Source organism: Anarhichas minor, unplaced genomic scaffold, assembly GCF_050575085.1.
Source record: "Anarhichas minor isolate MPS153535 unplaced genomic scaffold, ASM5057508v1 ptg000041l, whole genome shotgun sequence".
Lineage (NCBI taxonomy): Eukaryota > Metazoa > Chordata > Actinopteri > Perciformes > Anarhichadidae > Anarhichas > Anarhichas minor.
In genome coordinates, this window is record NW_027466487.1 from 1,176,782 (window position 1) to 1,197,880 (window position 21,099).

Consider the following 21,099-nt stretch of genomic DNA (forward strand, 5'->3'; position numbering starts at 1 on the left):
CAGTGTTGCCATATTAGCAAACAAGAGTAAATCATTACTATCACTGCCAAACGACTGGTCTCAGATCAGCCCACCCCTATTTGGGAATGGAATGCTTGTGATTCTGTGATTGACACTAACGGAGAACCAATGACAGGTCGAGCTTACGTCTCGTGGCCAATAGTAAATATCTAGTACTTCGTACCATAACTTTTTACTGCGGACAGTCCTGCTCGAGCCATCGAGGCTTGCACCTTACTTTTTCCCCGCAGTGTTTTGGAAATCATGCTTTCAAAGTGCGAAAACATCCGAGATGCTGTGAAGTCTCTTGTTACCGTTTTCTGGATCACTTATAGCGTCTGTTCCGTTGGTGTTGACGGCCAGGAGGGTAAGAAAAAAAACAACCTATTTTGTTGACGCTTTTGATAAGATAAGATGAGGCGCGAGGTTTTATTTCAAATATCTTGTTGGTCGTTTTTACTGAATAACAGTATTTATTACTCTTTCTAAAGGTACTGCTCCTGGGTACGAATAGCTGATAAACAGATGCATTGCTGGTTTACTTTAACTCAACGGTATGTTGTGACATAACTCGTTAAACAGTTGCAGATGTGTGTTAAGCGCCAGTGATCAACAGGCTTCATCAACCTCTTCATGCACACGTCCTATTATCGCATACTAAATGTAGCATCAGCAACTGTCGTGCTAACTGATATCACCATTACCTCGGCTTGTAGTGCACAAGGACTAAACGTTTTCATGTCAATTTCTGCTGTCAGTTCTACTTTTATGGTATGCACCATGAGAAGCTTGATATATTATATGTGTTTATGTCAGTGGCAAAATACAGTATTTCAAAGGAAGCAGGCGCAAAGGTCGACCATGTGATGTCATGGTTGCATTCTTTACATGCTCTTCCCTTGTTCATGTTTACCTGCTGATCCCAGCCAGCAGCTTACCTTTCCCACAGGTATTTCTTTTTCAAAACGACCATGTGATCACTGTGACCATGCACACACACACACACACACACAGACGAAATGAAAAGCAGTTTACTGGCCTGCAGACTGTGACACTCAGCCATACCACAACTCTTTCTTTTGTTTATGTGTGTCTGTCTCTCGGGCTTTGGTTTCCTCACATCGGAAGATGATTAAGTCCAGGGTTTAAATGACTAATTCTGAATCACTTTTTGATTTCTGGCAAGTATGCAAAGAGCTTCGGTGGGGCCGGGGTTTGGGGGGGGGGGGGGTTTCAGCCAAGGTGCATTCTTGTTATGTTGTGATTGACACACAAGACAGGCCAAGGCAACGTAGTGACAGGTAGCACAGGTGAACATCCCGTCTGCCGGTGAGGACCTGTAAAGACCTGCCAGCAAAGCCTCAAGTGGAAAAACAATGTTGCAGGGCCTGCTTTAGATCGACTGTCTGCTCTGCTGCCACCCAGCTCCACTCCAGTTGTCTGTAATTCACTTTCTAAATTGTCTAAAACTGGTCAGAACAAGTCAAACACACATCCCTCTCTGAATGAAACTAGAAGCAGATAGTCCTGGAGACAGAGTCTAGGTGAAAGGGTTCGGTGAGCAGGGGGGAGATTACCGGCCACCCAGAACTTCCCTTTAGCTACGCAGCCTCTGTGGCCTCCCACCGGAAGGTGACAGATCCACGCTCCGTTGCCCACTGTTCCAGGGAGTCCTTTGGGGACTTGAGGAGGGGCAATAACATCCAAAGGTTTATGGTATTAGGAGCTGAGGAGCTGTCGGTGTGATGCAGGATGTGTGTGACACAGGGTGAGTGGAAGGTTATCCTCCTGTTTCCCCTCAACAAGCCTCCGGGAGCCTTATAAGGAAGACAAGGACAGGGATGACGCGTATAGGCTTAGATGGACCCTGGTGCCTTCTTCATGTTTTGACCATTCTTGGAACACGTCATTACTTGACTTTTTTGGGGGTCAGCTTTTGAGCCCGCCGCCCCCGCAGCACTTATCTCTGTATGACCACTGTGGGAATTGACTTATTTTCTGTGACACACGGGGATGCTAGAGGATCTAAATATTTGTGTTTTCCATCCCCGTTAAAAGTGTTAGTCACAGCGGCCGCAGGTCAGAGGATGTAATGAATCAACATTCGGGTCAAACACTGTTCATTAGGAAAGTAGTGCGTAAAGAAATAAAAAGACTTTTGATTGATTTTCTTGCCTTTTCTTCCAAGAACAGCATCTCTTCAAATAAAGTTTAAAAAGTACACATTTTGTATTTATTCTTTTGCAATATATTCAGTGTACAGGTCATGGTGTGTGGTGCGGAGTACTTCCCTCACAGACAGTTGTGTCATCAGAAGAGTATAAACATGCCCGGTTCAGAAGGAACCTATTACTCATCCGTCCTGAAATGGTGCATTAACAAAGCCCTTAATATTCTGCGTGTTTAGTTTGAGAATTAATGACTAAACCGTCTGCGGTTATGGGATCTTACTCCGCTTATAACTCTTTTCATGTGTTGTAAAATACTTCAGCTGTGTGAGAATTCAATATTTGTTGTTGGGGTAGTAGTCAGTTCCTGTAAACAGGATTAATATTACGCTGTAGAACGGAAGCAATGGGACGATTCATAAATGAGTCGACGAACAGAGGATTAACAGGCTAAATGTTTGGTAGTTGGTTCATTATTTTTACGTCATGCTAATAAGGATGAAATAGAAATTTCCAAAATTCACTACTTCAAGTTTGTCGATTGTGAATATTTGCTGGTTTCTTTAGTCTTCTGTAAAATACAAGTGAACACCTTTAGGTTGTGAATTGTTGGCCAGATTGGGCTGCTGAAAATTGGGCTAATTGGCAATTTTTCACTATTTTTTGACATTTTGAAAAACCAAATGATTGAGTGGGAAGATAAGATTCCTCGCTAATTAAACAAGGCATTACTTGCAGCCTTTGTACACTGTAAGAATTTTGTTGTCGAAAACAATAATTCAAATTCAGTCTATTACATTAGTAATTTAACTTTTGCGCAGTCAAAAAAAGAAAATGGTTCAGTCCTCATAAAGACATTTTTGTGATAAAGGTATTGACAGACAACATGAAGAATGACTCTTTACTTCAGCTTCAGTAGCCATTTCTAAAGAGCCTCTTCAATCAAGTAGCTGGCATCTGAATCTGGAATGAACCGTCCCTAAACATGTCCCAATGTTGGATCTACCTCGTGAACTGACGTCTTTCCCCCCCATCACAGACTCCCTTCTTGTGCTTGTATCATTTCAGGCAATGGCTGTGGACATTCGCTGCTGGCCACAGAGTCTGGCACATTGGCCTCTCAGAACTACCCGGGCACCTACCCCAGTAACACCTGGTGTAAGTGGAGGCTCCGAGTGCCAGAGGGGCGAACGCTGCGGCTGCTGTTTGGGGATTTTGACATTGAGAGCAGCCCAGGCTGCAGGAATGGCTCTCTTGTGATCGCAGACAAGAGCGGAGAACCCAGTCTGGGTAAGCTTGTTCACCCCTGATGGATTCATCAGGTTTATATGATGATCACTGCGTCTGAGACATTACAGAAGTGCTCCCATGTCTCCTGTGGAGATTCCTTTCTTGCCTGCTGATAGACTATTAATGTTCCATGTCATTACTGAATACACACTAGGAATGCCATTACTCTGACACATTGACTGAACCCAGTTTTTCAACAGACACATGCACGTTCTCCAACCAGCTGTATCAAGTCGGGTCCTGAGGGCTCACAAAATTGACAAGACACCAAAATGACGGAGATAGAAATAATCTGTGAGGCTGCCTTTAGTGTTTATCATCGGATTCCTCACAACCTGGCTCGTGATTTTTATGTTGTTTTCTCTGCTGGGGAGGAGTTCTTACATGCAGTCTACGTGACTCTGCTCCTGACTATACAGTTGTCGGTATGACAGGAAGACAATAGTGGAGTAACACTGACTCAAATCGTCAACTTCTGTTGATAAATGCTGATAAGGGACTGACGATATATTTCACTATTCAAGAATGTCATTCAAATCATGGTGCCAGAAAACAACACGGCAATGTGCTTTTACACATGTAGTTTGTGGGTCTGCGTGTCCACAGGTCCAGTGTGTGGGAAGCTGGATGCATCACAGAAGAATGTGACACTAAAGAGCAATGAAGTGACCGTAACGTTCAGGACAGGCCCACACCGCTCTGGACGAGGGTTTCTACTGTCTTATGCCACAGACCAGTATCCAGGTACGGTATTCCTAACTGGTTGATTACTATTCGTGAGGTGCTTACATGGTTATAATAAGTATATGGGCACGCTGTTGTTCAGTTATCACTACTGTGTTCAACTTTACCAAAGGCCTAAATTATAGTTTGAGTTAAATTTCTCAAATTTGCTCATTTACAAGTTTACACTGGTTTCATTTTAACACCAACGTCTGTGTGACTATTTGCCCTTGTGTATTGTGTGTTGACGTGTATGCGCGGTTGCGAGTCTATGAGTCACTTCTTATTGGCATTCATCCTCCATCGCTATCTTTGCTGTGGCGTGTTTGCTCAGAAAGCCGGAGTAAAGACTCCTTCTCTCTCAGGCTGAATGGAGTGAGGCCTCAGGCTTCGGTGTGTCGCTCGGAGTGGCTGGAGTTCTTTTTCCCTCCCCCCTCCTCCCCCCTCCTCCTCCTCTTCCCTCGCACGTTAACCAACCATCGCACTACCATCCCGTGTTTGTTGGAACCTAGCGGCCGTTGATTTAGCAGTTATTTAATCTACACAATTCAACTCTCTCTACCAATGCAGATTGTACACATACATGTTTCTGGATTGTACAGATTCAATTAAAGAAAATGACACAATGGTTAAGGTTCTTCCTCTGTGTCATTTTAATAAGCAAGTGGGCCTGTTTGGTCTGAATGCTAGTCTGTATTTAGAGATAATTTCCTTTTCTCTAGATGAAGTAATCCGTACTGTACAGTATGTATCATAGTTTCCTGTTTTTTCCTGAGTTGTTTATGAAACCCGTCAGTGTCTGGAGCTAAGCCCATGTCCAGACGTACAAACCACTGTCTGTGAATTGTGATCACACGAGGACCATTCACTGTACTCGTGGACTGTGACAAAGTCACAGCAACAAAGGGCTTAGTCACATCAACAGCGATGACCGCTTATCCCCTAATATAGCACATGTAGCGCATGCTAACCATCGCACACAGAATCTGTGTGTGTGCCTGGTTTAACGAATGGTGGGGAGGGTATTATGTAAGCCCGAGTTACTGGGTCCCACTCCATACTATTCAAATCCACCAATACATATTCAAGAACATTTGAAGTAGTTCTCAGGAGTGTTGATTTGAATGTATACCCGTCTGTCTTTCCTGTTGTAGATCTCATATCTTGTTTACAACGAGGATCTCATTCTAGATCGCAGCTTTTGAGGTAAGTGGTTGACCTCGACATTTCCCACAATAGATTCAGTAGAAAAGTGAGTGTTTCTCACGTTTATTTCTGTCTTTTTCTCAGTGTGTACTGCCCTGCTGGGTGCAAGAATGTCACAGGGGATGTTTGGGGAAACTCTGAACAAGGTTACAGAGATGTAAGTAAAGCACCTTTCATTTGGCCAAACTTAGTTTAAACTCGCCGTCGAAAATGACGGCCAGAAAATGACGTAATCGCGGCCCCACGCGCCGGCCCGTGATTTTCTGGCAAGTGGTCTCGGCACTTGTATTTTTGTAACTTGGCGCCCGTGATCACTTGACTGTCACAAATAGTTCACTGATAAAAGCCCTGTTTCCTTGTCTAGGAATTAAACAAAGAAGGCCAATTATCTTTTAAATGCTTTAGAAACAGGTGGTCTTTAAAATCTACATTTGAGTATATATTTTGCCAGCCAAATCAAATTGTCTACAGGATATTCAACCATCATTTCTTTATAATGCATGTAATACATTACTCTTTTCTTTACTGGGCTTGTACAAAGGCAATAAAGTAGTCCATAAATATGAGATATGGGTTTACAGATAATTACAATCCCTCCTGAGTTATGAGTTACACTCGTTGTCTTTTTGGTTCTTCACAGTTCATTCTGTTTGTACACCCTCTGGCGTTTCGGAGAATAATGCAGCGCATCGAGTATAAACACCTCCGTTCATGCTCGGAGCTCGTACGCCGTCTGCGGAGGCGCCAAGCACGAGGATAAACAAAGTTTTAGGCTTTTTGTGACTCATGTATCAATTGACTTGATGTCTGAAAGTGGTCCATGTGTTTCCTCTGTTACAGACCTCAGTTCTGTGCAAGTCTGCAGTCCACGCCGGAGCTGCATCTGATAGTCTGGGAGCTCATGTTACTGTGAACCGTGGGAGAAGTCTTACACTTTATGAATCCACTTTTGCCAATGGAATCCTTTCAAAAATGTGCGTCTGCTGTTCGTGTACTTGAAATGAGAGATCACATTAATGTTGAGCCCTAAATTGATTTATATTTGATTCTATGTAGCCGTATTGAGCTTTTTAACGGTCCTCTTTTGACAGGGGATCATTATCTGAAAAGAAGGTGCTCTTCAGTCAAGGTATGAGCAAGAAATTACATTTATCACTACATGTTGTTAAAATTTCAAGGGGCACACCCATTGTTTTTACATTTTATAAAAGGGATACTCCTTTCACTAAAATGTAAAAAATGAATTAGTTGATTAATGCAATTCATTGCAAGCTCTGCAGTAAAGTATGCATGCTTTGTAGTCAATGTTGCTGTGTATATATAATCAGTCCATCCTTTCCTCTGGTCCCCAAACAGACTGCAACGACATCCTGAGTGTTTCTGGTTTAAATGCCTCATCTTTCTGGGATAAAGACAGCCAAGAGCACAAAATGTTCTGGTCCTCCAGAAACATGGATTCTAGCCACGGGTTCTTGCCCTGGGCTGCAGACGGTAATGATCTGAACCCGTGGGTGGAGCTGGGGCTGAGTGATAGAAGCACTACCACAGGTAAAAATGTTGGAAATAGCGTATGAATATGTGTGCAAAATTTGCTTATTTAAAAATGTTTGTTATACTTTAATGTAGCTGTGTAAAGGATAAGTCTGACGACCTTCTGTATTGTTTTATATTGCCAACAAATTCCATGAAAAGCCCAAAACAAACAATGTGCGTGTGTGCGTGTCCAAAACCTGGTATACTATAGATTATAACTCTGTGCCACTGACCTCTATTAAACTATTAAAAACACATCAGTGAGTTGCACTGGTTGACCTGTTCCCTGATTAAAATAAACATGGTCACAGTAATTCATTAGTAGTTAATCCCACATACACCTTCCTGCTGCGTCCTGCCAAAAATACTCATTAGCACACCAAGTGTGTATTAATCCACTGAAAATATCTTTTGTAATATTTACTGCTGTTTGACTGATGTTTGCTGAAAACAATTGACCTGTTTTTAGAGTTCTTCAGTAGGAACCGATGAGCGTGGGGAATCGACAGGGTGAGGAAGTCTAAAAGTAATGACAGGTGGCTCAACACATTTGGATTTATTGACAATTTAAAAAACGATATCATCAGACTTATCCTTTTGTTTAACTTGGCTAAACTTGTTCTACCAAATTTCAACAAAGTGTGTGGTTTTCTTTATGTTGGCAGTGTCTTACTGTATTATGTATTATGACTTTTTTCAGGGATAATAACAATGGGATCAAACGACCACTACATAGAATCCTTCAGTCTTTTTTTCAGCAAAGACAGAAAAACGTGGAAGCTTTACAAAGGTGCTCTCAGCAAAGAAAGAAAGGTACGCATTGTACCATGTTCACTGATGTTCACCTGAGCACCGGAGCTCACATGGCTACTGAGTCTACACTGTCGGCTTCCTGGTGTTCTCTGTGAATGAGTAACTTGGTTGTTGTGCTTCCCAGGTGTTTCATGCCTATACTGAAGGACACCTCAGGGTTCTCAACAGCTTTTTCCCTCCTGTGGTGGCTCGGTTCGTACGGCTACAGCCACTGAGCTGGCACGGCCGAGCTTCAGCTCGGTTGCAAGTCCTGGGCTGTCCTGTCGCCAAGATCACACCGAGGCCACGCTCAGACACCGGTGGGTAATATCACTACTTACCCGGGATCAACTTAAAATGTTAACATGATCCGTCTCACAGTGCGAGTTCATGACGTTACGATGTCCTGTCCTGCTTGTCCGACAGAATCTCCAGCCATCAAAGTTAACATGGGTACACCGCGGCCCAGCCCCACCCCCACCCCCACAGATGGCCCAGTGCTAGTGGAGACCAGACTGAGTGTGTACTTGTATCACCCTAGTTTCACATGTGTAGGATGACATTTAATGCCAGTCTATTTTAGAAAGATTTCATGTCAGATCAGTGAAATAATGTTAATATATTCTTCTTTTACACTCGACGTTGCTCAACACTTGTGCAACTGTTTACTTACTCGGACACTTGCGTTCCTGTAGGCTCCAGTCAACCAGTGATAGTGGCAGTGGGCGTGGTCCTGGGGCTGATAATGTGCGGCAGCTGTTTGCTGGCTGGAGTCTGGTGGAAGAGAAGGTACTGTATTTTAAAACGATTTGTGATTAATGATCATTTTGATAATATTTTTAGCTTGAAAAATAACTAAAACAATGAATCAATGATTTAAATAAATTGTCAATTAATCTGTCGTCTGATTAACGGACTACTTGCTTCCGCTCTGGTGGTGATGCTCCAAAAAGGCTCAGCACACGTCAGAAACTGTATCCAGCACGTACGAGACTTTGATTCTGTGTTCATCTCCTTCTCCTTGTAGGAAAAAAGAGTCACAAATGAAGTACTCCTTACCCACAAGTAAGTCAAGTGCTCTTTGATCATTTTCTAGTATTTTTCAATCTTCTCTCAAAAAGCCTGACGATGTGTTTTGGTGTGTCAAGTAGGTTGTCAGAGTTTCCAGGCAAAGAGTCTCTCATGCCCACAATCGGAGCTCATCTCTTACCCTCTGGAGCGAAATGTCCATGATGCTCTACCTAGCCCTCCTCTTAATGGTGAGAATTCATAGAAATATGTTTTCCTGCTGTGCCTCTATGTTACTACTGTCAGGATCAGCTGCTGTCTTTTTTTTTTGCCGGTTTTCGTCCGTTTCCGGGTTTACTGAGTGATCTCAAGTGGGGCGCTCTGCCTTCCCTCCTCCATCCTTCCTGCTCTGACAGTCTTCAGTGGTCAGTGTGAGGGAGCTCATGCCAGGCCTGACAGGCAAACAGCTCTCTCCGCGGGCTGTCCATTCTTTCCCCTGGCTCAGCCCATCACCCAGACACAGTATAAACATTCCTTTCTTTGGTCCATGGAGCCTCTCTGAAAGAGACCCTTTAATTGGAGCTTGATAAAGGGCGCTCAGCCTACACCCCTCCCCACCATCACCACCAGTCCCCCTCTCTGCCTCCCCCATCCCCTCCCCCAGCTAGGGGGCCCTTCACTGAGAGGTCCAGTGATAAACAGGACAGAGGGTCAAAGCAAAGACAATCACAGCCCTTCTAATTAAAATAGCTCCGGCTCCGAGGCTTCCTGTAGGCTCATAAGTAAGGTCTAGGCCTCCCACACCACAGCCTCTTCTGCTGTGGCGAAGAGAAGGGTCTGGTGGAATCCAAGAGCTCCACTGTCAGCCCCCATACCGGTGATTAGAGGAGACATTGTTGGTGGCCAATTATCTCATGCAGGGGCTCAACATTGGCCTAGTGTGAGGCTGCTTTCAGGGAGAGGAGAAGCATTTCCCCAGAAACTGCAGATGCACATCAGCAATTGCTCCTAAAAGAGTTCTGGTGGTGTTTAAATATGAACTCACAAATTGTGAAAATTTGCAGAAACCTCTCGCAAGACTCGCTATGTGAGGGGCATGTCTAATCTTAACCATCTCGAAAGATGCAGTTGTTTTCATACCCATTTAATAACGTTTTTTTGAATCACAGTATTTGCGTATAGGTGGGGCTGCACCAATGTGTTTTAAAGCTCATTGATATTTCCTTCCCCTATTGGCTGACCCTGGGATGCATTTTGTAAGAGCCTGTTTAAAATGTGCGTCGAGGTTCATTCTTGCCCTTGGGAAGGCCTACACTGTGAAAAACTTTCATGCTCAAGGTTCACCTACTCATTAGCTATCCCGAGGCTCGGGAATAGCTGAGTAGTTGAACCTTGACTTCAGAATTTGATCACAGTATTTAAAAAAAAAAAAGGTACTTTAAGGTATCAAATGGTTTTAAAGATTTGACTTTGATCCTGGATAATTTAACAGTAATATTTGGTGACACAAGTGTAACAAGTTGTAGTAGCATGATGAAACACTGCATTGCAACCAAGAGTTTAAAAAAGTGATTCCTGCAAGATAACAAATAAATGATAACAAGGACAAAGATATTGTTTAAACAGTCACTTCCTGTGATTAAGGCAGACATTTGGTTTCTTGGAAAGAGTTTGATAGCTTGTGTCTGTTATATAAACACTGTACAAGGCTGCAGCTAGTGGCTAAGGTTAGCACAAAGACTGGAAACAGGTGGAAACAGCGAGCCTGGCTATGGCCAAAAGTAACAAAATCCAAACCTCTCCAAAGGTCTCCAATCAACAACTTATGTCTTGTTTGCTTCCTCCGTACAAAACCTGAAGACTTTTGTGCCGGACTATTTCTTCCCTGGGACCAGTAACCTCCTGGAGTCTCTAGCAACTGCTCAGAGCTGACAGTATCTACAGTACCATGCCAATGTTTGTTGCATCTTAAACTAATAGAAATACACTCTCAAACTGTTTGTTTTTTTCCTATTTATTTGTCCTTCCAGACTATGCAGATGTTGCAGCCATTGGACAGAAGGTTGGGTCAACATTCAGACCCTCCTCAGATGAGGGCTACACCACCCCCTTTGCCTTCAACCATTACGACACTCCTGGCAACCTGCCAGAGTACGCCGAGCCTCTGCCCCCAGAGCCCGAGTATGCCACCCCATTCAGTGAGCAGCCCTCGGAGTCCATGCTACCAACTTTGACGGGGATCGTTCACAGCAAAACACATGGACCCCCTGTACCAGCACCTACCGCTGGAACCAGGAGGACATCCAGCCACGCTCAGTATGACTGCCCCTCACACAGGATGCTATCCAATGGCTACTGCACTCCCGCCCTACATGCTAATGGCCCGAGGCCGATCAGTGTGGTCTACGCAGAGCCCAAGTCATGTGACTCTTTACTACAGAAGCACACATATGAGGAGCCTTTGTGAGCACAGCGAGCTCGGACATGAAGGGAAAAAAAGACTCGCCTGAACTGAAATGTGTGTTGGGAGCAGAGGATTACTTGAGGTGATCTCAAGCGGACAGAAGACATTAAGCTGGACAGTGTTGTCCAGACAGTACTAATGCTGACAGAGCTGAACTTCCAGTGAGTGATGTACCCAAAGTCGATTAGTCACTTGGACCACGATGCATATACGAGGGTACACAACTCAGATCTCAGCCATATGCACACAAGTATTTCCTTCCAGGAAGTATGTCGTTAAACAGCGAAAGTATCCTGTGACGCACAATGAAGATGCAGGTTCAGTTGCCCCTCAGTGATACCGTTTATTAAAATGTTTATTCACAAGCTGCACTTTCAGAAAACACATACAGCAATGTATTTAACAGGTTAATGCAACAAAACAAAAAAAGAAGTGGATTATACGTTACATGTCCTCACAAAGCATTGTATTCACAATGTATATTTCAAACTATAAATGGCACACCGTAACAAAGTGGTAAAGACTGTTGCTGTGACGTTGTATCACCACTAGGTGGCTCTCTTGAGCTTTAAACAGTAATGTGTTGTGTAATTATTTGTCTGCTGGTTCTCACTCCTCAGATAATTGTCATCCATTTATAACATGTATAGTAACAAATAAACATTGTTTTAAAATAAATGATTGTATTGTAGTATAACACAGAAAGGCACAACAGGCAAGGTGGTGTCATGGTTATGATTTGAGAAAGACACAAAACCGTATCATTAAAAAACATTCCAGTATGTGGCCTTATTCAACTTTTGCCACAGTACAGCAACGAAATTTCACTTCACTCTGTATCTCCTAATTTGACCAAATTTTCTATGCCAATTTAAGATGTTCACAGATTGTTGTATGGAGAATACAAACTACTAAAGAAATGAATTCAACTAAACTGAAATGTCATTGCTGCTGTTCCCATTACGAGGCGTGTTACATTATAACGGTCGGCTGACAGTGGCAGTCCTCCATTCTATCTGAAAACGTTACTGAACGCAGCTCAAAAATGTAATTGTAATTGAACTTTCTAGAAATGCTTCTACAAGCTCTGTGGTGTCACAATTAGCGATGACCTCGCTGACCTCGTCCCCTGCTGAAGAAGGCACAATAAAACGACTGTTTTAAGAAGAAGACGTTGGCCTGGTGTTTGATTGCAGCAGCAAAGTGTTAAAGGTTGTTTTTACAAAGATGTGAAGCCTGTAGCAGTGATGCATTTGCAAAAACAGGCAGCTGGACACTTCAAGAAAAATGTCAACCAATCTAAAGTATGAACTCCTATCAAGCTAGAAATAGTGCCGTATCAAAGACCTTTCAAGTTGAAAAGAGCAAAACTTAAAGTTACTGTGAGGAACTTTTAACTGATTATGAAACAGTCAGTTTAACACTGCTGCCTTTATATGACCCATACAGTATATACACAAGTAAACAAGACCATCAGCGAGAAGACTGGCTATTTCTATGTAGTTATTCGTAAAGCCATCAGTGCCACTGGGTTCAAATCCCCGCAAAACCAGATGAAATCATGCAGGGTTCACCAGAAACCGCTCCGGCTCAGAACCACAATGGGGCCTTCGACAACAAGCAGCCCTCTGTGGACAGACTCTTCTCCCTGCTGATCCGCTGGGAGCCGACTCGGACGCCACGCTGCTGGAGGCCCAGGCCGTGTTGATGGGCCCGCTGGAGGGAAGGGAGGCACTAGAACCAGGACTTGAGCGGGGCAGACCCCAATAAAATGGCTGGTACTTGGAAACACTTCACACTTTTGTCCACAGGGACCGCCAAAATCCGGCTATTGAGAGGCAATAGAAATGCTCCCAATCCTGTATATTGCACCTTTACCTACAGCATATATTGCACGCATATTGCATGCGTTCTTTAATCACTATTTACTCTGGTGTTGTGATGTTGTTTATGTTGTAATGCACCAACAGCATGAATTCACTCTCCACTGTTATCATGGACCCTCTTGTTTGTGCTTAGCTCTTCCCTCTGCCCCTCTTCCTCCTCCTCCTCCTCCTCTCTCCCCTCGGACGAGTAGTGCATCAGAGTCTGGTGCCTGTTTCTGGACGGGGCGTCCTTAAAGCGCAGGCCACAGTCTTCACATGCATACAGAAGCCCCTCTCTGTTGCTGCCTGGGTTTGCTCCCTGTTTGCTCCCAAAACCAGCATGAGCGGCAGTCAACACAGGAGACTCTCCGGACTTTGGAGCTGTGTGCGAGTTGCTGTCTGAACTGTTGGGCGTATTCAGCCCAACGTTGGTTGGAGGAAACGTCCTGGGACGCCCAGGTGGCCAACTACGGCCGGCTGCTGCCCGATATGCATCCCCAGCTCCAGCTTCTCTGGTGTGTTCGGGGGCCAGTCCGTGGACCGTGCGGTAGTGGAAGCGGATCCCGGAGCGGTTGGAAAAGCTTTTCTCACAAAAGCTGCAGATGAAGGGCTTCTCTCCCGTGTGGATGCGCATATGAATCTTAAGAGCTCCTGACTGGGTGAAACATTTCCCACACTGGCTACAGCAGTAGGGCTTCTCTCCTGTGTGGGTCCTCTGATGGGCCCGGACCCCTGCCAGATGGGGAAACCCCCTGCCGCAAAATCCACAGGAATATGGCCTTTCACCGGTGTGAATGCGCCTGTGGATCTTCAGAGCCCCTGACTGGCTAAAACTCTTCCCGCAGTCAGAGCAGGTGTACGGCCGGGCACCGGTGTGCACATTGAGGTGGATGCGGAGGTTGCTGTGCGAGTTGAAGGCCCTGCCGCACTCTGTGCAGAGGAAGCCGGATGGTTTTTGGGCGTGCTCAGAGCGCTGGTGCTGCAGCAACTGGGATGGTCTGGGAAAAGATGCGGAGCAGTGCATACAGGGATGAAGAGACAACATGGTCGTAGCCGCCCTGCCTCTTTCCGCTTGCTGCTGAGTGTGTGTTTGTCTGTGCTGGTGGTGGCAGACCTGAGTACAGGTAGGAAAGGAGCCCTGGCAGGGCAAGCAGGGAAAAGGGCCAGAGAACTGTGGGGCATGAGAGCGGGCTAGCTGAGGGCAGGGTAAACAAGAGGTTATGGGACAGTGGTGGTGATGAAAAGGATGGTGGGCGTGAGAAAACAGGGAGTCTGCGCCTTCCTGGTTGCTCAGTATCTGGGTGCAGGTCTGCAGGCTGCGATGGCAACACAAGCAGGGAAACATGGAGAGGTGGGAGAAGGAGCCCGAGGACGCTCTGGAAGGAGGAGTCTGCTCTGCAGTCCCTCTGTCTTCATCCTTCTGCGGCCGACTGGACGCCCTGGGCTCTAGCTCAGATGTGGTGCTGCTTGGTTCGGAGGTGTCTGGTAAGCACAAGTCGAGGCTCATTGAAGCAGTACTGCTGAGGTCTTTGGGGTGGCACAACCCATCCGAGTGAGGGGGTGCGCGCAAAGACTGCCTTGGTTTTAAAGTCTCAAAGGAAGTTGCAGAAGTGGCGGAAGGGCAGCCAGGGCAGGTGCAGGCATTACGCACATCTAGACATAAAATAAATATGAATTACATTGAAGTTAATGCAAGAAAATGATCACGCCAACATTTGTTTTGGAGCTCTAACCTTGTCTCTTGTCTCTGGCCTCTCCCTTCCTCTGTGATGTCCCAGGCTCCGACCTGTCCCGGACCGGTCGTAGTTGTTGCAGAGGTTCGTGTGAAGCACCTTTGAACCGCAGAGCCTCAACACCACCGCTGCCGCCAGCCACGCCCCATGCTGCGTTCAGCACATCTGGCTGATCCTGCAAGGCGTTTCCAGATGTGATAAGGTCACCAATGAACTGATGCATCTCCATCCAGGAGCACTGAGCACGCTGCAAAAAAGGTACAAGGCACAGTTGCAGTCTGAATGCATTTCGTGTAGGTGTAGCAAAAGCCCATGTTACTATGCGTTGACAGTTAATCAAACGAGCATGGCTTTAGCTGGAAACATTGGTTCCTCTCAAAATGAAAATAACGGGGTCGCCTACTTACAACGTCGCTGCACTTCTCTTTGTCCATGAATGTAAACACGCGCTGGTGCTGTCGTCGGATCGACGGCTCGGCTTCAGATGCACGAGTTCAATATGTCAGACACCGGGGGGTCCAAACAATGACAGCAACAAGAGAATGCACGTTCTTTATTACAGGTCTACTGTAGCTTACTACCGTTCACCTCGCACACAAAGTAGTTCCGGGTCATCCACTCATGTGACACGTTGTAGTCTTTATTTTTTTTTCTTATTTACACTTAAAAAAATATTCACTACGAGACATAAAAAAACGAAACATACACACTATATATATATATATATATATATATATATATATATATATATATATTTAATATACATATATACACACGCATATATACGTACACAGCTCTAAATCAGTATGAGAAGATAAGATAAATGGTTGACATCCAGAAATTTAGCATCTATGAAATTAGCCTTTGACAAATAATCGTATTTAGGCTGCAAGGTACATTTGTTTTGTTAGATTGGAGTAAACTATGGAATCCCAACAGCATATTATGGAAACATAGAGAGAAAATGCTAAAATACTCAATAATAGAAGTATTGTCAAAGGTTTGTTGTGCGTGAACAAAACAGGTGTAAAAGTATTTCAGATTGTGGTGAGAGTCTTAATCCTTTTCCAATTAAAAACAACTAATTTCATAAAATGAATCTTTATATTTTAAAGGAGGCTATGCACTTTACGCATCACAGTTGGACCATTATCACAATAACTAAACTCACCAATGTAATGCAGGCGTGCTACACAGTAAATCTCCATGACAGAGCTTTGTTTCTAACATTGTGCATAATGGTAACGACCTGCTAAATATGATGGGATCTCTCAGTGAATGCTGGATATTAGACATTATTAAATTAAGTGTCAATTTGTATTATTATCCCTCTCTAGCTTGACTAAACAAATAATTAAAGTCATCAGTGAAGTCTAGTTTTCAGTAAAATACTTACCTGACTGTGTGGATGTATCGCTGTGTTTCTGGAGAGACAAGGCAATGTTTTGGACAAAAAAACAACATATAAACAAGATATTAACTGATTTTGCGTTTATTTGCCTTTTACAAAAACAACATCAAAAGATACCTGCAGAGTGTAACGATTCAGCAAATCACGAGGTGACAGAATGTCATATTGTTGATCAGTACCGTTATTTGCATTCATTAAATACTTTAAAAAAGTACTAAAGGTAAAGTGACTTTAAACAAAAAATCATTTCAAGTTCTCAGCTGAATACAAAAAAAATCCAGTGTTTTCATTCAACTTAATACACCATAATAACCCTAAAGGATTCAATTTCCCCACACGAGCGCGTAACTGTAGGAATCAGGAAAACGTTTTAATCCTGCATGACTTTGCATAGGCTTCATGACAGTCACAGCGCCCTTTCTGCTCCGGTGACCCGTGCTTTACCCAAAATGAAAATAAAATGATAAGCAATAACTTGGAATGTTTTATTCAAATTACAGAGGAAACAATAATATTTTCTTATTCTAAACCAAAGGCCATACTGCTGCAAATACACTTGATTTCTTCAAGTTTATTCGTAATCGTGGAAAAAGAAGAAAGAAATCAGCTTTGTCATACAAGGGCACGATGGTAGATATAATGAGAGAGAAACATACACAATATTGAATAGTATATTGCTCTAGCTGTAGAATAACACTTCTATCTTTATGTGGCTACAGGTACAGCCGTGGGTGTGTCCTTATACACAACCTCCACTAAGGAATGAGACTATTGACGAAATTATTGTTCGTCACTGCAAATGTTTTTGCTTATTTTTCTTCAGCGATGTCAACCTCCATCTTAATTTCTTTCTCTGTCAGCGGGCAACATCTGGAGGACCAGGGATCAAAACCAGCAGACGGAGGCTCTTTCTTCAGATCCACAATCCGTCCAGAGGAGGCGGTATTACCTTTAGAACTGGAGAGATCCATGGGATCCACTTTAAGCTGCTTCCATTCAGTATTTGCAAAAAACACTTTGCTATTGATGTTTTTAAATTCTGGTCTATCAGTGCTGTTAGCCTCTCCTGGGATTTCTAATTCCCTTGGCTCACGTTTAATAGGAAGAAGAGGAATGTTGCCGAGAGTTGACTTAGATGAGTTACACTTACTGGACAAATCCAGAGGTGCTTCGCACTCTGGATTCTGTTTGCTCCCACCTACCAAATTCAGGGGCCCATTTTGCATCGCTCCAAGAGCAGCATTCACTCCCAGTTGTTCATGTGAAACAGGCGGTGGAGCCTCTGTCGGCGGGCCCTGCACAGCTGGACGCGTCGGAGAGATTGCAGATGTGGGTGTCGGGCTGTCAGTTTGAGTTGCACTGACAGGAAGAAACACAACAAGGTTGACCCCTGGGGGCGGCTGTTGGTCGAGGGTTAGCTGCCATAATCCGTCTGATTGACCAGAGCCTGCAGACACCCCCCCTGTCACAAGTTCTGGACCACGAGAATCCTTCACTGGTGCAGCAGGGTTGTTTAAAACAGCAGCGGGCATGGCGGCTGTATTTGTTGGAGCCGCCGAGTCTGGTTTTGCGTTCTTTGTCTCAGATGAGGAGCTCTTCGAGGCCAGGCGTTTCTTGGGAGCACTCTAAAATTCGAAACACAACAAAGAAACAAAATCCACTCAAAGAATTATTCACAACACTAATGTGATGTAATATAATGAAGCTGGGGAGACCCATAACTTGCTTGAGGAAGTTTTCAAGAAACAGCAACACAATGCAACAAGAAATGGCTTCCAATCTCTTCACCTGGTAGACTCTTCACATTGAGACGCATCAGCCAAATAGGTGATGTCTTGTGTCCAGCAGTTAAACCTTTGAAATATTTGCTTATTCACAGCTAATTTAATGAGACTCTTTTGTGATAAAACCGCAAACACAGCTTATTAACCTTTAGATGTCTTAATACATGACTGGAGGGGATCAGTCAGTGATGCTAGGTGTGGTCAGAGGTGAAACAGATTTGAAGCTGAAATACTACAATTATATGATTTGAATTTAATGGACAGACAAAAAAATAAAACAATAAATACTCACCGAAGGCTTGGGTTTTTGTCCACAGGTCTTAAGGTGGCTGTCATAGTTCTGCTGGTGGGGAAAGCCCAGTCCACAGCTCTGACAGAGGCAGGGCGAGTTGCCGGCATGACCCCCCATGTGGGACATTAACAGCAAGGCCGACCGGAAACCCTTCCCACACTCGGCACACTTCAGCACCCTCTGGTGAGCCCCGGCGTGTTTCTTCAGCTCTTCAGAAGTGTCAAATCTCTCTCCACACTCCAAACATCTGATCTCATCCCCTTTAGGCTCCTGATTGCCCCAGCAGCCGGTGTCCTTTTTGTGCCGCTGGAAGTCCTTCTGGCTGAGAAACTCTCTGAGACACGCCACACAGTGAATGCGCTCGGGTTCACACTTGTGTTTGCGGTACAGCTTGGCCAGGCGGTAGTGGCAGCGGCAGCGTACACAGGTGTAAGGCAGCAAACCGAGATGGGAGAAGCTGTGTTTCAGGAGAGCATTCTTCTTCGTGAAGGTCTTTGTGCAGTCTGTGCATTTAAAATTGCGAAGGCACGTCATCTTCCGGTGGCGCGCCAGAGATTTTAGAGAGCAGAAATTGCGGCCACATACCTCACAAACCACCTCCAGCCTACATTTCTTCACGTGATATTCACACGCCGTGAGGCAAGTGAAAACACGTTTGCACAGGTCACACTCGTAGAACTCCTTCTCCAAGTGAGTTCTAGACAGGTGGACTTTCAAATCTCGCTGCGACTTAAAGCTCTTCAGACATACACGGCACCGGAAAAAAACCACTTCGGTCTGGGCGTGCGTGCGCAGGTGGACACGGTAGTTGTAGGTCTGGCAGAAGCGCTTCCCACATTCAGCACAGGAGTAAGGGCGCGCTCCAGTGTGCAGATTCATATGGTCCTGGAGCTTGAATTTGGAGGGCAGCTGCAGATCACAGACACTGCAGCGGTAGTCGCCCCCTGTGTGCCGATGGACAAAAGTTAGATTAGAAGGAGTTAGATATGGACTGACATATGAGGGTGCATCTGGTACCAGCTTATAGCCGTTTTAAGAAAAGGTATGGCTGGCGATATTCTATATTTTTCTCATTGTAAACAAATCCCACTAAAATACCAAAACACATACGGTGCTCTAGTGCGTATTTTCGGCAGCAGGACGGTGTGTGTGGTAAGTAGACTACAACACCCAGATCCGTTGTAATGAAGGACCATGTCACCCCGGTGCACCCAAAAAAATTAAGCAAAGACAAACTGTATCAAGCTTTAACTTCACAGACAACACTTGTTACAAGGAGGAAGAAAAAATCCTATTGGATCGTAATTTATGGCAATTCGGCTAAAAACTTCTGTGTTTCAGACAAACTGTAAACAACACACTACAACCTGCTTATGAGGGTATAAGTGAATGAGTCATACCATCGTTTAGTCCCTCCTCCTCATCATCATCGTCGTCTTCGTCGACCTCTTCTTCCTCATACACGTCTGAAACCTCACTGTTGTCGGACTCGTCCTCCACATACTGCATCTCCGTCGATTCCTCCAGCGCAGCGTCTCCATCATCAACACCTTTCTTGCCGTCATCCTCTTCAGCTATTAGCAGTGGAAGGTCTGTGGCTTCTGGCCCTTGTGCGGGATGTTGTGTAGTGCAAGTGTCTGACAGCGGAGCCGTGGTTTGTTCAGCATGCGAGGTCTGTTTTGCAGCACCTGCTTCTTTACCAGCTTTTACCAGTCTTTGTACGTGTGTGGTTGAAAGTGAACTGGGTGTGTGACTGGGTGGGAATGAGTCATCAGGAGAGGTGGAGCTATAGGGTGTCTCCCTAAATGAGGTCTGTAGGATATCCGGGTATCCCAACTCTGTCAGCTGGATGTCAATGGTGTATTCAATGGACATGACTGCTGGCTGAGGAGTCACAAAGGGGGCTGTGAAACACAGAGACGCATCAACACACAGAGTTATGGGTTACATGTTAAAGGCACAGAATGTATGTTTATTAATAAATCAAACAAGTACTGTTGTTACATTTCGCCTTACCTGACGAGCGACTACATATGTGACTATTCCTCTGGATCTTTCTTCTTTGTTTTATTTTCTATCGAGCTCGCAAAACTACTTTGCGTGGGAATGCATTTATGACGCACCTTCACGCGCTGCTGGGCACCTCGCTCACCTGGTAGCGTCAGCAGGAAGGGGGCACGGCGTGGCTTCTGAACAATTCCAAAACAAGCCTCCCCCCCTTCGGTGTTAGCCTTCTGTCCTAAAGCAAATCTACACGGGGGGACAAACACCGAAAAGATTCGCCTTCAACGATGTGAAAATAGCATCCGATTAGCTTGCTACAAACCTCACTTAACCCATGATGACCAGAGCTCGATCAGATCATAAATGGGAGCTCAAAATGAGGAAAATAAATGAAGCACCACAAGGAGAGGGAACGAGTGAGGGCGCTCGAGCACACCTTGTGTTTCGGGGTGGTATTACATGGGACACACAGCCAATCAGCGGCAGGAGAATCTCCCCGGGAGGGCGAGTTTACTGCTGCGCACAAGTACTTTATTTGAGTGCATATACATCACTTGTGTACTCCATTTATATGCTATTCTATACTTCTACTCCACTACAATTCATTGGAAACATTGTACCTTTGCTGATTAAGAGTACAGTATATCTAGAAGCTCCACCGTGACCAGCTGCGACATTTAAAAACTGCATACAGATCAGTATAGAGACATAACTAAATGAATCAGTTACAGTAATAATATAGTTGAACAGGTGCTTTAATGCCTAATGATGAAATATTGCATGAAACTTACTTTTATACTGTTACTATTACACTATAGTTTAAAAC

At 44.6% G+C, this 21,099-nt stretch overlaps 3 protein-coding genes across 6 annotated transcripts; 1 reads left to right on the top strand and 2 right to left on the bottom strand.

The window, feature by feature from the left end:
- The first annotated feature begins 193 nt into the window (after positions 1 to 193).
- LOC142969362 (discoidin, CUB and LCCL domain-containing protein 1) lies at positions 194 to 12,354 on the top strand. Of its 2 annotated transcripts, none has more exons than XM_076109225.1 (15): positions 194 to 367; positions 3,237 to 3,458; positions 4,065 to 4,202; positions 5,336 to 5,387; positions 5,472 to 5,544; positions 6,228 to 6,361; positions 6,479 to 6,516; positions 6,744 to 6,935; positions 7,621 to 7,733; positions 7,858 to 8,032; positions 8,139 to 8,231; positions 8,408 to 8,501; positions 8,740 to 8,777; positions 8,861 to 8,971; positions 10,751 to 12,354. In XM_076109225.1, exons 1-15 carry the CDS (start codon positions 265 to 267, stop codon positions 11,185 to 11,187), a joined length of 2,013 nt encoding a protein of 670 aa, XP_075965340.1. In that variant the 5' UTR covers positions 194 to 264; the 3' UTR covers positions 11,188 to 12,354. The 2 variants fall into 2 exon arrangements, with proteins under 2 accessions (XP_075965340.1, XP_075965341.1); XM_076109226.1 differs by having other exon boundaries at positions 8,864 to 8,971.
- LOC142969364 (uncharacterized) lies at positions 11,515 to 15,365 on the bottom strand. Its single transcript, XM_076109227.1, has 3 exons — positions 15,190 to 15,365; positions 14,783 to 15,029; positions 11,515 to 14,702 (listed from the first exon to the last, which is right to left on the bottom strand). Exons 1-3 carry the CDS (start codon positions 15,214 to 15,216, stop codon positions 13,162 to 13,164), a joined length of 1,815 nt encoding a protein of 604 aa, XP_075965342.1. The 5' UTR covers positions 15,217 to 15,365; the 3' UTR covers positions 11,515 to 13,161.
- An 893-nt stretch (positions 15,366 to 16,258) lies between these two features.
- On the bottom strand, positions 16,259 to 20,690 carry LOC142969497 (uncharacterized). Of its 3 annotated transcripts, XM_076109424.1 has the most exons (5): positions 20,286 to 20,690; positions 19,670 to 20,173; positions 18,270 to 19,213; positions 17,396 to 17,818; positions 17,012 to 17,150 (listed from the first exon to the last, which is right to left on the bottom strand). In XM_076109424.1, exons 2-5 carry the CDS (start codon positions 20,142 to 20,144, stop codon positions 17,145 to 17,147), a joined length of 1,848 nt encoding a protein of 615 aa, XP_075965539.1. In that variant the 5' UTR covers positions 20,145 to 20,173; positions 20,286 to 20,690; the 3' UTR covers positions 17,012 to 17,144. The 3 variants fall into 3 exon arrangements, with proteins under 3 accessions (XP_075965538.1, XP_075965537.1, XP_075965539.1); XM_076109423.1 differs by having other exon boundaries at positions 16,259 to 17,818; positions 20,422 to 20,690; XM_076109422.1 differs by having other exon boundaries at positions 16,259 to 17,818.
- Between the last annotated feature and the right edge of the window lie 409 nt (positions 20,691 to 21,099).

Excerpts from the sequence above, each read along its gene's own strand:
- LOC142969364 (XM_076109227.1), bottom strand. The coding sequence starts at position 15,216 with ATGGACAAAGAGAAGTGCAGCGACGTT. Across the intron at positions 15,030-15,189 it reads AAGAGAAGTGCAGCGACGTT|CGTGCTCAGTGCTCCTGGAT; the intron begins GTAAGTAGGCGA and ends CCTTTTTTGCAG. Across the intron at positions 14,703-14,782 it reads GGCCAGAGACAAGAGACAAG|ATGTGCGTAATGCCTGCACC; the intron begins GTTAGAGCTCCA and ends TTTTATGTCTAG.
- LOC142969497 (XM_076109423.1), bottom strand. The coding sequence starts at position 20,144 with ATGTCCATTGAATACACCATTGACATCCAGCTGACAGAGTTGGGATAC. Across the intron at positions 19,214-19,669 it reads GGAGGAGGGACTAAACGATG|GGGGCGACTACCGCTGCAGT; the intron begins GTATGACTCATT and ends ATCGGCACACAG. Across the intron at positions 17,819-18,269 it reads GACAAAAACCCAAGCCTTCG|AGTGCTCCCAAGAAACGCCT; the intron begins GTGAGTATTTAT and ends TTCGAATTTTAG.
- LOC142969362 (XM_076109225.1), top strand. The coding sequence starts at position 265 with ATGCTTTCAAAGTGCGAAAACATCCGAGATGCTGTGAAGTCTCTTGTT. Across the intron at positions 5,388-5,471 it reads TCTAGATCGCAGCTTTTGAG|TGTGTACTGCCCTGCTGGGT; the intron begins GTAAGTGGTTGA and ends TCTTTTTCTCAG. Across the intron at positions 6,936-7,620 it reads TGATAGAAGCACTACCACAG|GGATAATAACAATGGGATCA; the intron begins GTAAAAATGTTG and ends GACTTTTTTCAG.